This window comes from Eublepharis macularius, chromosome 17 (assembly GCF_028583425.1).
Source record: "Eublepharis macularius isolate TG4126 chromosome 17, MPM_Emac_v1.0, whole genome shotgun sequence".
Lineage (NCBI taxonomy): Eukaryota > Metazoa > Chordata > Lepidosauria > Squamata > Eublepharidae > Eublepharis > Eublepharis macularius.
In genome coordinates this window covers 16,791,170-16,807,679 of record NC_072806.1, presented here as the reverse complement: position 1 = coordinate 16,807,679, position 16,510 = coordinate 16,791,170, and the positions used below count along the sequence as shown (strand labels likewise).

The following is a 16,510-nucleotide window of genomic DNA, read 5'->3' as shown; positions in this document are numbered from 1 at the left end:
GTGTTCCAACCCCCTTGACAAAAAACTTGGCCCCTGTGAATGTGTTCCAACCCCCTTGACAAAAAACTTGGCCCCTGTGAATGTGTTCCAACCCCCTTGACAAAAAACTTGGCCCACCCTGCTTTATGATGTTCCCAAGCTGCATTTTTTATCGCCCAAAAAACTTTTCACAAATGGTCACGCTCAAAAATGAACAGGCTGCCATCTAGTGCTAAGAAGTTTGTGATTCTGGCTCATTTCCCAAACCCAAACAGCTGTCAGCGTTACAGATGGAATAGCTCCTGAAAAATGTGGCTGGCTTTTCCAATGGTACTTTGGGAAACCTTTCTGCGGCCTCTTGATTAAAAAGGGAAATTTAGTGTATAATTCATTCCCACAGCTTCCCACCCACGGCTTTCTTCCCTTGAGACATCCCCCCCACCCCACCCCGGAGCCTCCAAAGCCCACCTTCCACCAATTTACCCCTAGATCTTAGAAGATCTACTGTCATACAGTTTCATTCCGCTGGTGCTTCGAATGGTCCTTAAGACTGATCTTGAGAAATGGAGGCATCTCGGCATGCACAGTACCAGCAGAGACAGGCTGCTGCTTCAGACTGAGAGGAACCAGGAGGACAGCCTCGGAAGGAAAAGCCCTCTTGTACCCCAATCTGACTCCCTGCCTCGAACACACACAAGCAACCTTCGCTTTCTATTTTAAGGACATGAAGAACTGCATTTCACGGCTTGCCCCATCCGAGGCTACAAGAAGAGGCGAGGCCACCCGAACTTTATTAGGGCAAGGGGCTTTACAGAGGCACAACCCGCTACGTTTCACAGTCTTCGGGGATTGTAATGATGAGTGATTGTTCAATAATATCCGTGGGGGCGAAGTTCTCATTGGAACAGAGTCTCTGTACAGGGATCTCCTCTGCCAGGGAGGTTTGGCCGAGCGATTCCACAATCACCTCTGCAGAGCCCACCTCCAGGATGTGGGGGGGCTGCAGGGCGACCACCACGGCCTTCTCGTCCTCGATGATGAGATTGCGCAGCTTCCTCTGGCGAGGGTTGTAGTTCTCAACCCGGTCGTGGATTTCCATGTGGCGCCGCAGATGTGCCTGCCAGAGAACAGGAGAGAGAGAGAGAGGCTGCGGGGGGAACTCAAAAGCAGTATGAGAGAGCAATCAAGGCTCCCCTTGTGAACTTCAGCTGTGAGTTAAGAAGGCCCCCAAATCTCAGCAGGTAAGAGCCAGGGCAGTTAGTGGTTATAGTGTTGGATGTAAGAGATCTGGATTCAAATCCCTGCTTGGCCATGAACGCTCAATGGGTGATCACAGGCCAATCACTCTCCTGCAGCCTAACCACTCTCACAGGGTGAATAAAACGTATTAAGGTACATAAGGCAGCCTTAGGCAATTTACATTACAGGGAGACTTATGCCAACCCATTTTACAAGGCTGTAGAATTCTAGAGAGAAAGGCTAAGCAATTGCTCTGAACGGTTGGAAAGGGTGTCGAAATGCCAAGCACAGAAGTAAAAAATTCACTTCTCCCCAGTGAGGAAACTTCAAAGGAAGAGAGGAAAGAGGAGTCGGACCAACGAAGACTAGAAGGAAAAAGGAAGAGACCCAAAGACCACACACACACACACACACACACACACACACACGCTCAGCACCTCCAATCCACCTTAGTCTTTGTGCAGAGTCGCTCCAAGTCAACACACATGCTGTGTACCTGTCGTGTGAACTTGTAGCCACATTCCGTGCATTCAAATTTCCTCACTCCTTTGTGCCTGCGAACATGGACGCGCAACTGCTCCACAGCTGGGAAAAAACAAAGTGGGGGAGGGGGGAGCTATTACATGGCTGCCCAAAGGAAGCCTTGCCCTTGCTACATTATCGCATAACAAGGCTGGAGCAGATGGCGATACGAAGGATGTATGACGCTGCCTTGCTTTTAAATCAGACTATCGGACCATCTACGGTCTACTCTGATGGGCAGTGGCTCTCCCAAGTTCTCAGTGCCTGAGCCACTGAGAGTCTTGTCTCTTGGGTGTGGTACTGCTTCCAAGCATCCCTCCTGCCCAGTTATGGAGAGGTTTTCCTCTATCATTCCTGGGTACGGAATAGGCCACAGGCCCTCTAGAAAAATGCATTAATCTGCTGCCGTCTGTCTTATTCCCTAGCACGTGCAGGTTGTCTTGCGGCTGGGTTTGTCAAACCCTGGCATGTGGTCTGATCAGTGGCAAGCCAGACCACTTTGCTCAGTTTTCTGCCCCATGGTATGGAAGAAAACAAGCATGGCTTAGGCCCATCACCACCTTTTGGATCCACAGCCTCGTCTGAGGCTTGCCCCACAGGTACGGGCAATGCCACTGAAGCTCAGCTTGCTCCCAGCTTGTCTGCCAAGTACAGTCCTCACCTCCCCCACCCTGTTTTCTTTGCCAGCACCATGCGAACACAGGAAGCTGTCTTACACGGAATCAAACCATTGGTCCATCAAGGTCAGTATTGTCTACTCAGGGGCTCTTGGGTCTCAGGAAGAATTCTTTCACACCACCTACTACCTGCTCCTTTTAACTAAAGATGCTGGGGATTGAACCTGGGACCTTTTGCGTGCCAAACAGATGCTCTACCACTGAGCCATGACCCCTTCCCGTCATGTTCACAGGTTTTTTAGGAACTCGTGCCAGAAAGGCTGCTCACACCTGCCCCCCGCTTGTTGAGCCTTCCCGAGGCATTACCTTTGAAAGTTTTCCCGCAGATTTGACAGAAGTGGGGCCTCCCCTCCTGGTGCCGGCTGGCGATGTGCCTTAGCAGCGGGCCTTTCTCCGTGAACCTCTGGCCGCAAAACTCACAGCTAAAGGGGCGCTCGCCAGTGTGGGTCCGGTTGTGCTTATCCAGGCTTGCTGTTGAGGGAACCCCGAAGAGACAACAGACAGGAGGAAGGGCTTTTCAGGACTGGCCAAAATGTTCTGGTCGGCTTGAATCCATCTCCCCACCTCAGATTCCAGGCCAGTTCCTCATTAGCAGAAGCAGCTGCTGTAAACTCTGTCCCCCAGGTTCAGACATCCCATCAGGAAGGGCCTCCTCAAGCAGCCCGTCTCCCAAGCAATGACTGGGGGGCGGGGGGAGGGGAGGACACTGTTCCTTTAACCCCGACAGTTTGCTCCCATTGGTGCATGGTGGTGACTCGTGGAGGATGGGGCTATTCCTCCACTTGCTTTGGAGGCAGAGCTGCACAGATGGACTTCCGTGCTCAGTCCCTTCCAACAGAAAGTGCCCTTCCACTTTCTGGATGCAGCAAAATAAGAAAACGCATGAACTTCTGGACTTGCAAGACCTAAAAAAAAGGGGGCTCATTTTTTTCCCCCATCTGTAGCCACTGAAGCTCTACAAGAGTGGAGGCCAGGCAGGTTCTACTGCTGCTGCTGGCCTGGGCTGGTGAGAGACGTCTTTCTGAACACACACAGCCTGCTCCTCTCCGAGCTCTTGCGGCCGAGCAACTTCAGAGGGAAGTGCAGGAGGGCATAAAAGAACTAATTAAAGGGAGGGTCTCCTTGACAGCTCCGCTCTGCCATTTCTGAGGGGCCTGGACCTTTCACTGTTACCAGGCACAGCCACTTTGAGCCGTACCCGAATGAGATATTGTCAATGCCCGACCAAATTTAGTAAGGAGTTTCTCCCCCCCACCCCCTCCGCCCTTCACAATATGTTTATGGGAACAGAGCAGCAGTCCAACCCATCATGCTCACACAAGCCAATTTCCTGGCAAAAAAATCTTGTCCCTTGAATAGAGGTTTAACAGGATGTTACTTAGCAGATGATGTTACTGGCCTCCACGCCACGATGAGCTTCACAGGCCCATTTTCACACATTAAGCTTCAATTAAAAGGAAAGAACATTTTCCTCCAGGCCTGTTGGCAACCGCAGATCACACAGAACTGCACAGCCCTGATTCTCAATCCCTCACCCTTGAGATGTCTGGGACAGTTGGCAAGAGGACAGGGGGAAACTTGTTCCGCCTCCAACAGGTCTCCACTTTATGCTTTCTTGCTGGGCAAATGAATTCAGTGGCGTAGCAGTGCTTCAGACCAGCTGACAAACTCTGGGGGCAAGGGCTCACCGACAACTATTCGGGGCAGAGGTTGAGGAGTTCAGACTGTGCTTGCAGAGAGAGCTCCCTGCTTACCCCAGTGCTGGCTCTGCTCCATCATTTTGTACCTCGGCGCTCTGGCTGACTGTAGCCACCCCAAAACGGCCACTCTGTTAAACGGATCTTTCTTACCAGGGTCATACGCAACTAGTAAAGCAGGAGGATGACTTTATCGACTAAACTGCCAAGCAGATAAATGGTTCTTTAATTCCTTTTTCCATCCTGACTGGCTAAATTGAGGAAGAGAGGGAGGGGACGCGAGTGTTCCAGCCAGACCCCTTGCACAACAACACACACAACAGGAATCCACAGCGCTTGGGATTGACAGAAGCCCTGTTGCTTCAAAGCAGGCAGGATTAGATGGGGGCGAGCGGCTGCTACACACTCTCTGGAGGATACCAAGCATAATGTCGTCTGCACAGCCCTGCTTCCAAGGCAAGCGGGAAAAACAACTCGCTTATGTTAACCTCCTTCTCTTTGCCAAACAACCACCCAGGACTCAAACTTGAAAATCAACCAAAACATTTCTGTGGTACTTAAAAATGGAAGCCGTATCCTGAAATTGAACTACAAGAGAGTTTCCTAACATGTTGTCTTGCTGAGGACCGCCCCCACCCCCCTTTAAAAACCTGTTATTTTTTCCTGTTGGCTGCTGCTGGCAACTGCCTCCTTGGTTGGGAAGCTCTTTGGTTGTGGAGGCAACAGCGTCTTCCCAGAAGAACATGAGCTGCCCACACTAAGCCTCACTCCCCCTCTCGGGCTCACCTAAAGCCTCAGTGGTTGGGGAAGAGCTCCAGGCTCTGAGAGCTACCAGCACACCCCTCATCACCTGGCAGAGGGCTGCATGGCGCTTGTACCTTGTGTGCGGAATGTCTTGCCGCAGAGGTGGCACTGGAAGGGTTTCTCTCCAGTGTGGGTTCGAAGGTGCATGTTGAGGTTGGCCTTCTGGGTGAAGGCGTGGTGGCAGAACTCACACACGTAGGGTCGCTCGTTCCTGCAGCCGAGGAGGGAGCAATTGGACGGGAGAAGCCAGAGAGAAAACTGTCACTCCCGAACACATCTGTTAATCACACAGGCACAGAAAGGAGAGGGGTCAGGTGTTCCCTGCATACCTGTGCTTGGCTTTGATGTGCATCTGCAAACCGTTGCGACTTGAGGCCCTGTGACCGCACTCCTCACAGACGAACAATTTCTCCCCACGGTGCTTGAAAGCTTCATGTAGGCGCAACTCTGTCCGAGACAGGAAGCACTTAGAACACGCAGAGCACTGCAGGGCGAGGAGCAAAAGGTGGACTGGAATTAGGGGGAAAGCGCCCTGTGGGTCAGCACCAGTGATTGTTTTTTCATTATAAAGCTGCTTGAAGAATCTGTTGTGGAAGAATGCAATAGGTGCTGTGTATGGGAACCCTCTGGCAACTGCTGCAAATGGGGCATTTCCACAACATTCATAGAGCTCATGGCTCCCTTAAGCACACTCAAGAGAATCCACTTTTCTTTTGGTTCCAGCACTCTAACACCCGCTCTCCCCCACTCCGGGAACCACCAGGGCATACCGCATGGGGCTTGGGGGCTCCGTGCAGCTTGATCAAGTGGCTTTGCAGGTCCTTCTTCTGCATGAACTGCTGGATGCAGGAAGAGCACTGAAACGCACAAGGGTCACGGGTCAGCATCGGCCATTTTGACAGGGCGTCTGTCGGAGTGCTAATGGTCAGGTGCGGTCAGGCCCAGAACTTCTCCGTGCAGACGGTCAGCTGTCTGGTCAAGCAGCTTCTGCACAGCTTCCATTGCTTAAGGCTCCAGAGATACGTTTGAGAACATGCATGGGGGGCGCCTGCTGAAACTTCAAGATGCGGAGAGGGATCAAAAAGAATTGCCATTGGCTAAAGGAGGGGGCGGCAGCTTCCGTGCTAATCCCAGCAATTCAGCAATTTGCTGAACTTGTTCAGGACACACAATTTGGCTTCTCAGTGCCAAACTGTTTTTGTCCTGTGACATCAACACACAGATTGAGAAGCAGATGTTGATTTTTGTTGTCCAATCGCCCAATGAAATGCAGGCATTTTAAAACTCTGATTTTCTTTTTTCTTTTTAATGGGCACACGATCTAGGGAGTCACACGCCCCCCCCCCCCCCAATACTGTAAGTTTTACATCTGGCTGAAAACGACCACATATTACTTTTCTGAATACCTAAAACCCATCTTTCAGTAACACAACAACCCAGAAAGGTAGGCCAGTATTATCCCTATATTGCAGAGGGGGATGCTGAGGCTGAGAGAGTACAGAAGAGGACTTACATTGTGATGAACACATTACTGGTGATTCCCAAAGCTGCTGCTTAATATGCTTTATACTAAATCACTTTTCAGAAAAATGTGAATGTATAAGACATGTTTGTGCTCAGTGACTCCTTCCCCCAAAAAAGGTTTTGCATATGCAGAAACCAAACCTCATTTGCCAAGCTCAAGTTCTACTCAGGACCAGGACGCACGGCCCAGCTGCCCATGTCACTTGCTTCCTAGCTCTAACGGAGAGGGCACCTGGCCCGGCTACACAGAGGAAGTTAAACAAGCAACCCGGGGCCTTTCTTGGCCACCGTCCCTGCACAGTCGCACGTGCTCTTTCCCAAGACCCCCTCACCGCACCCAGGGACAGAGTCACAGCCAAGCATGTTCAAGGGCAGGGCTGGCTAACCTTATAAGGCATCTCTCCCGTATGGGAGACCATGTGCAGCCGCAGCTCCAGCCGCTTCTTAAACACCTCTTGGCAGACGGAACAGGTGAAAACCTGGAGAGAAAGGAAGCTGTGAGTTAAGGGGACAGAAAGGGGTTACTTGAAAGGGCCACTTCATTAAAGAGTTCAGAGAGAAGGGCTGGCATATTCAGAAAAACTATGTAGTACATCCCTTCTGGGATGACACCACTTCAGACAACAGGAGGTGAGGGGGAATCAAAAGCTACCACATATCTTACCCTTCCAAAAATTAGCATTCCAGGAGGAAATATTCTACCTTCATCTTGGTCAGCATGCCCTAGTTTGGTGTAGTAGTTAAGAGCGGCAGGACTGTAATCTGGAAAACCAAGTTTCATTTTCCACTTGTTCACTTGAAGCCAGCTGGGTAACCTTGGGTCAGTCACAGCTCTCTCAGGGCTCTCTCAGCCCCACCCACTTCACAGGGTGATTGTCGTGAGGATAATAACACACTTTGTAAAGCACTCTGAATGGGTGTTAAGTTGTCCTGAAGGGCAGTATATAAACTGAATGTTGTTGTTGTTATTAAATGACGTCGTTCATGGAGGGTATTATTACAGACATATGCATTTTTATTAACACAGAGGTCAGCTCTCTGACCACTCTGAGAAGGTGCTTATTTTGAGCAAGGGCAAACCCTTGCTTGGCCTAGATCAGGGCAGACATTATACTACAACTGCGCATTTCTATGCAAGATACTTTACAACTATTTTAATTGTTTACTTTATTTATACCCTGCCTTCCTCCCCAATGGGGACGCAAAATGGACTGCATCATTCTCATCTGCATTTTATCCTCACAGCAACCCTGTGCAGTAGGTTAGGGCTGAGAGTGAGTGACTGGCCTAAGGTCACCCAGCAAGCTTTCAAGGCAAAGTGGGGATTCGAACCTGGGTCTTCCAGATCCTAGACTGACACTCTAGCCATTATACCACACTGGCTCTCAGCATCCAGAATACTTCACCATTATCTCATTGTCCTTACAGCAACCTTGCAATGCAGTTGAGGCTGGGTAAGATTCCCTGAGATCTCCACCTGTGTGTGTTCATGCCTGTGACGGTGAGCCACTCAAGACGGCATGGTGCAGGGAAATTTAGGCAGAGCTGTCCTAGGTCCTAGAGAGGTCCCCTCCTCCCTCACTTCAGCCTATCATTTTCCTCTCATCCTGGCCCAGCTATAAATCCTTCCAGGTGCAGCCTGGGCTGTTTCCTGAGCTGCAGTTCACTTGACCTCGTCCTGCTTCCCAATTATTTCGCTCCCAACATTGGCTTTTCCTGACTCCGATTCCATTTCTCCTTTGTATTTCTCATCTCAACTGAACTGTTTATCCAGCTCCAGAGTGTGAATCCATCCTGGCCTCTCGGGAAAGGCTGCCCCAAACACCACTGCCTGTTAGAAGCGCCACAATCCCTGGGAGCTTGACCTCCAACCCAGCACCCCACAGGCTGAGACAAAGCCGCTCCCCCAAAGCTATCTTCAGAGCTGTATGTTTAAGAGAGGATTTGAATCTCCTACACGTCAACCCAGCCCTCCACACTGAGTGTCCAGGAATCCCCATCTGTTCAGGTGAGTCTGAGGTTTCAGGGCCACTGCCTTGATTGTTTTGTGAATGCCCTGATCAGTTGCAGCCCCTCCATCCCCAGGTACCTGCTCCGAACGGTTCAAGCAGTTCCTCGCTTCATGCTCCAGCAAGTTCTCCTTCCGGAAATAGCACTTCCCACATTTGGAACATTCAAAGGGCTTCTCTCCAGTGTGTTTCCTGCAGGTAACAGAGAGAAACAAAGCAAAGCTGGTGTGATGCACAGCAGCAAATGTAAGCAGTTCTCAAAGAAGCTGCTACTCTCCAGATACTCAAGGATGCTCACACGGAAAGCCAGTGTTGCCTTCTACAATCTTTTTACCAACTCGTGTAATGTGCGAACCAGACCTCAGGCTGCCTGACCTGTGGCTAAACTCCCAGTTGCCCTCATGTAATATGCGAACCCACCTTTCACATTTCCCAGTCCAGAACCAATACAATCGATCTCAGTTCTGCAATCAACAACAACACTAGCTGCTTTACAGCAAACACCTCTCCCTCCTGGCACTGCTTGGGTTCTAGGAATCCATCCTTTTCTGGGCGCCTCGTCCTGCCCCCTCTCCCCATTCTGAACCCGTCCTTTCAGGGCGAAGGTACAAGAAACCTGCCTGTTGTGCACTTTCAGGTAGTATTTGCTGAGAAACGACTTGTGGCAAGTGGGGCATTCGACGGGCTCAGCAGTGCCCCTGCGGTTTCCCAGCAGCCCGGTCCCCAGCAGGCTGCTGCTCCCTATGGTCTCGGAGGCACTGGGCTTTCTGGCCAAGTGAGATCTCCTTTTGGTCCTGATACTCTTCTTCCCAGGAATGTAGTCCTCGTCTGTTTCCTTGGTTCTCCTGTCTCCTCCTCCTCCATCGTCTTCAGCAGGGAGGTCATTAGGCTCCACAACCACCTGAATTTCCCACTACAATTAAAAAAAAAAAGCCTGGGTTACTATCCCATAAAAGCACAACCTTATGCTACTTCAGTGACAACAGACTCCTCAGTTGTGTTTAACTATGCTCTCAAAATCAGCCAAGCATTTGCTGTAGCAGAGGGACATGCGCTAATTACCATCCTGTTCATGATTATGAAGCAAAGTAAAATGATGAACTAAATGAACTAATGTCTGTATATTTGGTAATTCTTTTCAGCTATAGATATGAGAGAATAAGCCCTTCTTCCTTTTCGTACTAGAACTCACTACAGATTTCATTTGGATATGAAATGGATCGCACACACAGAGCAGCTACAAAAGACTCGTCTGGTTTTGAACATGGTTATGGTTCTAAAGCAAAGCCAGGGAATCGCCTCTCTGAAATGAAATATGCGAGAGCGTACCTACGTCCATGCATATGCTGGGCTGTCTCCCGCTTTATGCAAGGCAAGCTTGGGTCTCCTCTCCCCCCCACAAGTACACGTTGACAATCCAAGTGTACGTTGTGGATGCTGAAAAGATTTGAAAAGCCCCTCAAGTTTCTCCTCCTGCTGGTGTTTAGAAACCAGGCTGGCATTTAGTGTAAGAACCACTGTGTTACACTGAACTAGTCTGATATTTTGCCTGTATGACCCCCCCTCCCACAGCACTAGCTAAAAAGAGATGGTTAACCCGCTCATTTCCTTAGACCAGCAACAACCCCAACCCATCCTCATCCTCTCTGCTCAGCCTTTCATAGAAACTGCTTCTTACAATGAAATCCTAAACAGTTACTCCAATCTAAGCCCATTGATTTCAGTGGGCTTAGACTGGAGTAACTGTGCTTAAGATTTCACTGTTAGTTTAACAACCCACGGCTATACTAGGTTGGCTCAGATTCAGTTCCCTCTCTGCTAATATCCCAGAGCCATTATGAATTCTACTACGGACATTAGCCATTCCGCAAAAGACCATGTTACCTTAGCACCCAGTGGCAGGGCACTTTCTATATATTTTCATCCCACCCTCCAAGGAATTTGGATGCCAAACAAATTGGAGCAAACTGCTTCAGGGGCCTCTTTGATTTTGTAAGCTGTCTGAAGAAAAGCAGATTCTAACCATCTGGAAAATTCTGGAGATAAACCTTTGGTCTCGAGCTGTTTATGACACTGAGGTTTAAGGCTTACTGGAAGGTATCAGTTTGGAAATCTTCCAAAACGAAATCCTCAAGACCATTTTTGGGAACCCAGCAGAGCATGCCAGCAACTCTTTGGAGAACTGAGAAAGATGTAAATACTGTAGGAATCGGCTGTACCTTTACACTTTCTAGTATCAGTTTCTTCTAATGTCAGAAAACAAACTTCGGAAATTAGTTGGAGCAGATATTTCTTTCCTCATTGTGTCAGTAAGTGCCAGAGTGGACTCACATGGGTCTCTCAAAATTATTACCAGCCAAAGGACAGCACTAGGTTGAGGACAGTTTCATTCAGTGTGATACAGATTCAGCCATCAACATATTCACACCGCAACTTGCCACATTTAAATACCAGCATAGTTTGGGAGGCTATTCTACTAAAATTAATTCTAGAGGGGTAGCCATGTTAGCTCGTTGCAGTAAAATGAAAGCGAGCTGCAGTTGTACCTTCATAACATTGATTCCAACATGGGCTTTCATGAATCAGAGCTTATATTATCACACTTATCAGATTCAATCAGATGTCAACAGATTTAGCCACATCCCTTAAGATGCCTGCCTGTGTTCTTGCTGTAGAGAAGAAGCTGAAAATCTTGTACATTAACTTTTTAAATGCTCCATTCACTTGTCAGTTTGAAATAAATTTCTTCCTGCGCTTGCTGAAACGTTAGAAAAACAGGCCCGTGCCACACAGGCCTGATTTTTAACTAGTAAGTGTCAAGGAGGGTTACTTAAGTGAGCAAGCTTTGTTTGGCCACTATTTAAACCCCACACTCCCTTGGTTGAGTATCACATGTCGGGAATTACCATTATTTTAAAAGCAGCTAATTTGGAGTGGCCTGTGCTTAGTGGAATTTGCAAGGTATGGACCTTGCCTTTTAAAAATTCTTTTAACAGGCATTCTCTTATGAACTCTGATTAACAAAGGAATAAAAACTGAACCGATATCCAGAGCTGTGAACACTCCATGCTGTGCTGTTAATAATAGCAGGAATAATGCAACAGGAATCCAAAATCTAAGAATCTCACATCTGCAATGTTTAGTTTATCTCACAGTTTTAAGAGGCAGAATCTAATCTTTGCATATGTTGGGGTTACTAACCCCCATTTGCTTCAGTCACCCCTGGGTAGGTGAAAGATATGGGTGAGGATCTAAAATCATATACTCCACCCATCCAGATTTGTATGACTGCATACAAATTAGTTGAGTTGAATCACCACTGCCTTTCAACTGATGATGGAGATCAACAGCTGCTCTCTGCTGAATACAACAACTTCCAGCTGAGAAGCATGGGAAGTCCTTTTAATAATCTTCCCTTCCTTGCAGCCTGTCTTGTAGCAGAGATAGCCTGCAACAAGATAGACAGAAACAAAACAACAGTACGCCACTGGTGGTCATATACAGCTCTCAGCTCAAACCAGTTCAACACAACATTAAAGACCTGCAGCCTACACTGGACAATGATACTCTTCTCTCACAAGCATTAGGAGGAAACCCTTTTCTTGCCCACAGTATGATGCGCTTTCCAACACTGACACACCCTCTGGGACCAGAGCCTGCAATAAAACCAAGATCCCAACTCTGTACCCATATTCACTCCAACAGCACAGTCACTGGACCTAACAACACCAGTTACACCATCTCAGGTTCATTCACTTCTTTATCTTCCAATGTTATATATGCTAGCAAGTGTCAGCAATGCCCTTCTGCTATCTACACTAGACAAACCGGTAAAAGAATAAATGAACATAAATCTGACATTAAAAATCACAACACTCAAAAACCAGCGGGAGAACATTTTAATCTTCCAGGACACTCCCTTGGTGACCTAAAAGCAGCTGTCCTTGAATAGACAAACTTCAAGGGGAAATTACAACATGAGATTGCTGAAACGGAGTTCATTCAATTCAGAACAAAGGGGCCATCCCTCAGGGCTGAAAAGAAACATAGGGTTCTTATCTCACCACAGAGGCTAATTTCTGCTCTAATCAAGCTGCATTGTCCCATTGTTCCTTTACCCCCTGACATCCTCCTTTGCTACATCCCTCCCATCTAATCAAGCTCCATTGTACCTTTGCATCTTGATGCCCTTCCTTGCAACATCTCACCCACCTTTGGGCTGAGATATATGCCTCAGAGATTTCCGCTCCTCCCTATATCTGAAGAAGGGAGCTCTGTCTGTCTGTCTGTCTACCTCTGCTCATATGGCTATTGCCTTAAGCAGAAATTTAAATGGGAAGAACCTTAATATCATGTCTCCAATGTTTAGTCATCGCCCCTATGTATTTTGAGAAATAGAATCATTTGTATCCGATAATAACCATGTCACCTGCGCTCTCATATTAGGTAGTTCCATATTTTTAAGTAGGATGATTAAGCTAGCCCTCAGCTCATTAAATATGAGACATTCTATAATCATATGTTCAATGGCTTCGGTTTTATCATATGGACATCTGCATGTTCTGTTAGCATAACAGAGCTCTGACTCTCAAAAGCTTATACACTTGAAAAATCTTGTTGGTCTCTAAGGTGCTGCTGGACTAAAATCCTACTGCTCTACTGCAGACTGACACGGCTACCCATCTAAAACGAATTTTCCCTCGCAACGCACACCTTCAGGTTCTTGCTAGGCCATGCTCTCGGTTCAGGTGGAACTCCACAAGGGCCCTATGAGAACTGAGCGCACACCCCAATTCATTATCCAGACTCCTCTGCAGTCTGCTAGTGTTCTGCATGAAATGGAACAATGTGGAAAGGGTTCCCTAAAGACTGAAACAGGATCTCCATTGGACAGACAGTAACCAGTTCCTGTTTCCCCACAAGACCCAACCTACGTGACACGCCATTCTTCCTTCCCCTGCATGCACCCCCCCGCCACCATAAGCAAACTTGTACTGCTACTGCTTCATCTCCAGCAACATCTCCTCTCCACTTTAGGGTGCCTTTATTCTCGATCAGGAACGCTTCTGCAACGGACTAATAAAATCCCTAGTTAGGACCTTACTCCACACGCCACCTCATTACTGGCGCCCGCGTCCTCGGTGGCTCCTCTTTTCAATGGCCTTTTTAGTTCTTTACATTCCGAGATGCCCTTTACTTCACCTGCATTGCTCAATGTGTTTGTTTTGAGAGCCCTTTTCAACCTTCCCCGAAGGACACAGGGGATCTCTCTTTGTCCCTGGGCCACTTTGTCCCCCTGGGGGGAGGGGCTCAGGCTGCTTTCTTGAACGGAGTCACTTTTGGCTGCAGCCTGAAAGGCCAGTTCCCCTTGCACAACTGTCAGTTCCTCAGAGTGATCGCTGAGGTCTTTTTCGCACGGAAACTGGCCATTCTGGTCGCTGCTATCCAAGCATTTGGGCTTGAATTCCTGGCACAGCTTGACAGCTTCTGGGATGCAGAGTTCCTTGGCAGCTGTGAGAAGCTTCTTCCAGTTCTCGGAGGTGATCGCCAAGTGCCCCGTGTAGAAGAAGTCAAGAAGCAGCGCAAAGATCTCCGCAAAGGTCTCTGGCAGGATCACCCGGCTGGAAGCGCCATCGTACATGCTCTGGAAGAATGAGCTGCAGCACGCCAGGACACTCCAATGTGCCTTGAATACCAAGCTGCCCACTGCTAGGGTGGCATCACAGTACCGCCCACTCTCCCGTTGCTTGTTGAGTTCCTGCAGAACACGCACACTATGCTGCACAAAGGAGCCCTCCATGGTCCGCTGCAAGAGAAGAAGAGAGAATAGATGCAGAGGCGGGTGGCTGGAAACAGCATGGAGTTGCTGCTCTTCAAACTCACCACCACTGCCATCAGGGAGGTGACATCCCTGCCACCTCTGCCAGAGGTGAATATGAAGTGGCTGACATGACTCTGGCAAGAAAGAATCAAGAAGAGAATGGGGGCCACCAAACATGGCGGTGGATGCTGAAAGCACATAGAACTTAGGCTGGGTGCATGCAAAAGGAAAGGAATTGTGAGGCTGCTGTTCTCAGTAATCTGGTTGGGGAAGAGAATAAAACAAGGGGCAGATCAGTCGGGTGCAGGAGCTAGAACTGCCTCTTAAACAGAGCCCTCCTTCACCACCAAACTTAAATCGCAAACAGCTTGGATGAAATAAACCTGGGAACAGATATGGACCAACTCACCCACTCTACCAAATCCTTTACATCCTGCATAGAAAACAAAGTCGCAAGAGTTCATTAACAACTTCCAAATAAAAAGAGAACATGGGTGTAAGCAGGAGAAATACACAGGATCAATAGAACCTTTCCTCCTTTTTGCACAGCAGTGGGGGCTGGAAGAGCATTCAAAAAATGAAGGCCGGGGGGCGGGGGGGATCCATCACGCTTATTTATTTTCATTATTTTGAGTCTGCTTTTCTCTTTCTGATACTCAAGGTGGATTACACAGAACAGTCAATTTCAAAGACCTTTCGATAAACAATGTAACAGGATATATAAATGCAAAGTTGCAGAGATTTAAAATCAGTGAAAATCCAATTCAAAGAAATACTGAAACAGAGCATTAGCAACTTTAAAGCGGACATATTAAACAACGTAGAAGCTACCCAGTGGATCATATGTACAGCAACAGACAGTACATAGTAGTAAAGTTTATAGTCCCTATCCTTTTATTGCTGCATCTGTTTGAAATCACTTCTTTACTGTACAGCCCTCCTATCTGGGTAAAAAGCCTTGAATAATTCAGTTTTGCATTGTTTAGAGGATGCAAAATGACCCACGAGCCTTGATGATATTTACTTTAGCTTCATCTAGCACCAAGGCAACCAGTGTGCTGGAGGGGCTGCATTAGAGATGAAGGAAAAGAAGATGGGGAAGGAGCTATGCAATTGTTAGGGATGATCAAAGCAGATGCATCGGAAGGATGCCGCAAGGCTTTAGAACCCACAAACCAGGCTGCAGAACATAAAGCACAAATCCGATGTATGGAAAAAGAAATGAAAGGGCAGGAGGGGGGGTGGGGAGCTAGGTAACGTCTAGGGTTGCCAACCTCCAGGGGGTGGCTGGAGATCTGGAATGACAACTCCAGGTGACAAAGATCAGTTCCCCAGGAGGAAATGGCAACTTCGGGAGGTGGGCTCTATGGCATTATACCCTGTTGAGGCCCCTCCTCAATTCCGCTCTTCAGACTCCACCCTCAAATCTCCCGGAATTTCCCAACCTGGAGTTGGCAACCGGTCTAGCAACACCATCTCTCGGGGGAGAATCTTGGAAGGCTTCCCCAGACCCCTCACTACAGGACAACCGTTTGGAGGGAGGGAGGCGAGTTAGGGAGTCCCTCAGCCCCCCGCCCCATTTACCTCAGCTCTCTGCCGTCACGACCCCCGCCTCTCCCCTACCGAGGCTACAGCCCAGCCTGAGAGGAAGGCCGGACCCACGCCGGAGCCATCTTGGGACGCGTGACGTCATGACGCGAGCAGGGAGGAAGGCGGGGGGGACACGCGCGAGAGCAAGGGCGAGGCCAGAGGCCGGGCGTGGGCGGGGATATGCTAATTAAGCGCCGTTGCTATTGGCCCGCTCAGCTACGCCCGCGACCGTTTGGGAAGAACAGTGCAGAGTTACTCCGGTCTAAGCCTATTGAAGTCAAGGGAGTTGGGATGGTGTAACGCTGCGTAGGATTGCACCGTAAACTAAATAGGGCTCTGCGCCCTGTACAGTCTAGTTTTTAATGCTCCTGGTTGGAGATAAAAATGAGTCGTTCTTGAGTATTACTCTTAATAGTTTTTTAAAAAACCACATTGTTTATCAGTGTTTTGTTGTGATCATTAATGGTAGAGGAAAAGTTACCAATAATGGGATCACTAGGAAAGAGCAAGAGTCCAGTAGCACCTAGAAGACTAACAAAATTTGTGGTAGGGTATCTGAAGAAGTGAGCTCTGAGTCAGGAAAGCTCCTACCCTACCACAAATTTTGTTAGTCTTACAGGCGCTACTGGATTCTTGCTCAATTCCACT

General features: G+C 48.4%; 1 protein-coding gene across 2 annotated transcripts; it reads right to left on the bottom strand.

Moving 5' to 3' along the window:
- Window positions 1-753: 753 nt before the first annotated feature.
- ZBTB48 (zinc finger and BTB domain containing 48) lies at window positions 754-15,941 on the bottom strand. Of its 2 annotated transcripts, none has more exons than XM_055001455.1 (11): window positions 15,857-15,941; window positions 13,556-14,257; window positions 9,072-9,364; window positions 8,532-8,643; window positions 6,829-6,921; window positions 5,689-5,775; window positions 5,248-5,402; window positions 4,993-5,129; window positions 2,724-2,888; window positions 1,715-1,803; window positions 754-1,096 (listed from the first exon to the last, which is right to left on the bottom strand). In XM_055001455.1, exons 2-11 carry the CDS (start codon window positions 14,249-14,251, stop codon window positions 806-808), a joined length of 2,118 nt encoding a protein of 705 aa, XP_054857430.1. In that variant the 5' UTR covers window positions 14,252-14,257; window positions 15,857-15,941; the 3' UTR covers window positions 754-805. The 2 variants fall into 2 exon arrangements, with proteins under 2 accessions (XP_054857430.1, XP_054857431.1); XM_055001456.1 differs by having other exon boundaries at window positions 13,568-14,257.
- Between the last annotated feature and the right edge of the window lie 569 nt (window positions 15,942-16,510).

What these genes read in the sequence shown, in the direction of transcription:
- ZBTB48 (XM_055001455.1), bottom strand. Translation starts at nt 14,251, where the DNA reads ATGGAGGGCTCCTTTGTGCAGCATAGTGTGCGTGTTCTGCAGGAACTC. An exon ending in TACCTGAAAGTGCACAACAG is followed by an intron (nt 8,644 to 9,071) that starts GCAGGTTTCTTG and finishes TGTTACCTGCAG; the next exon opens with GAAACACACTGGAGAGAAGC. An exon ending in GAGCCCCCAAGCCCCATGCG is followed by an intron (nt 5,403 to 5,688) that starts GTATGCCCTGGT and finishes CTCGCCCTGCAG; the next exon opens with TGCTCTGCGTGTTCTAAGTG.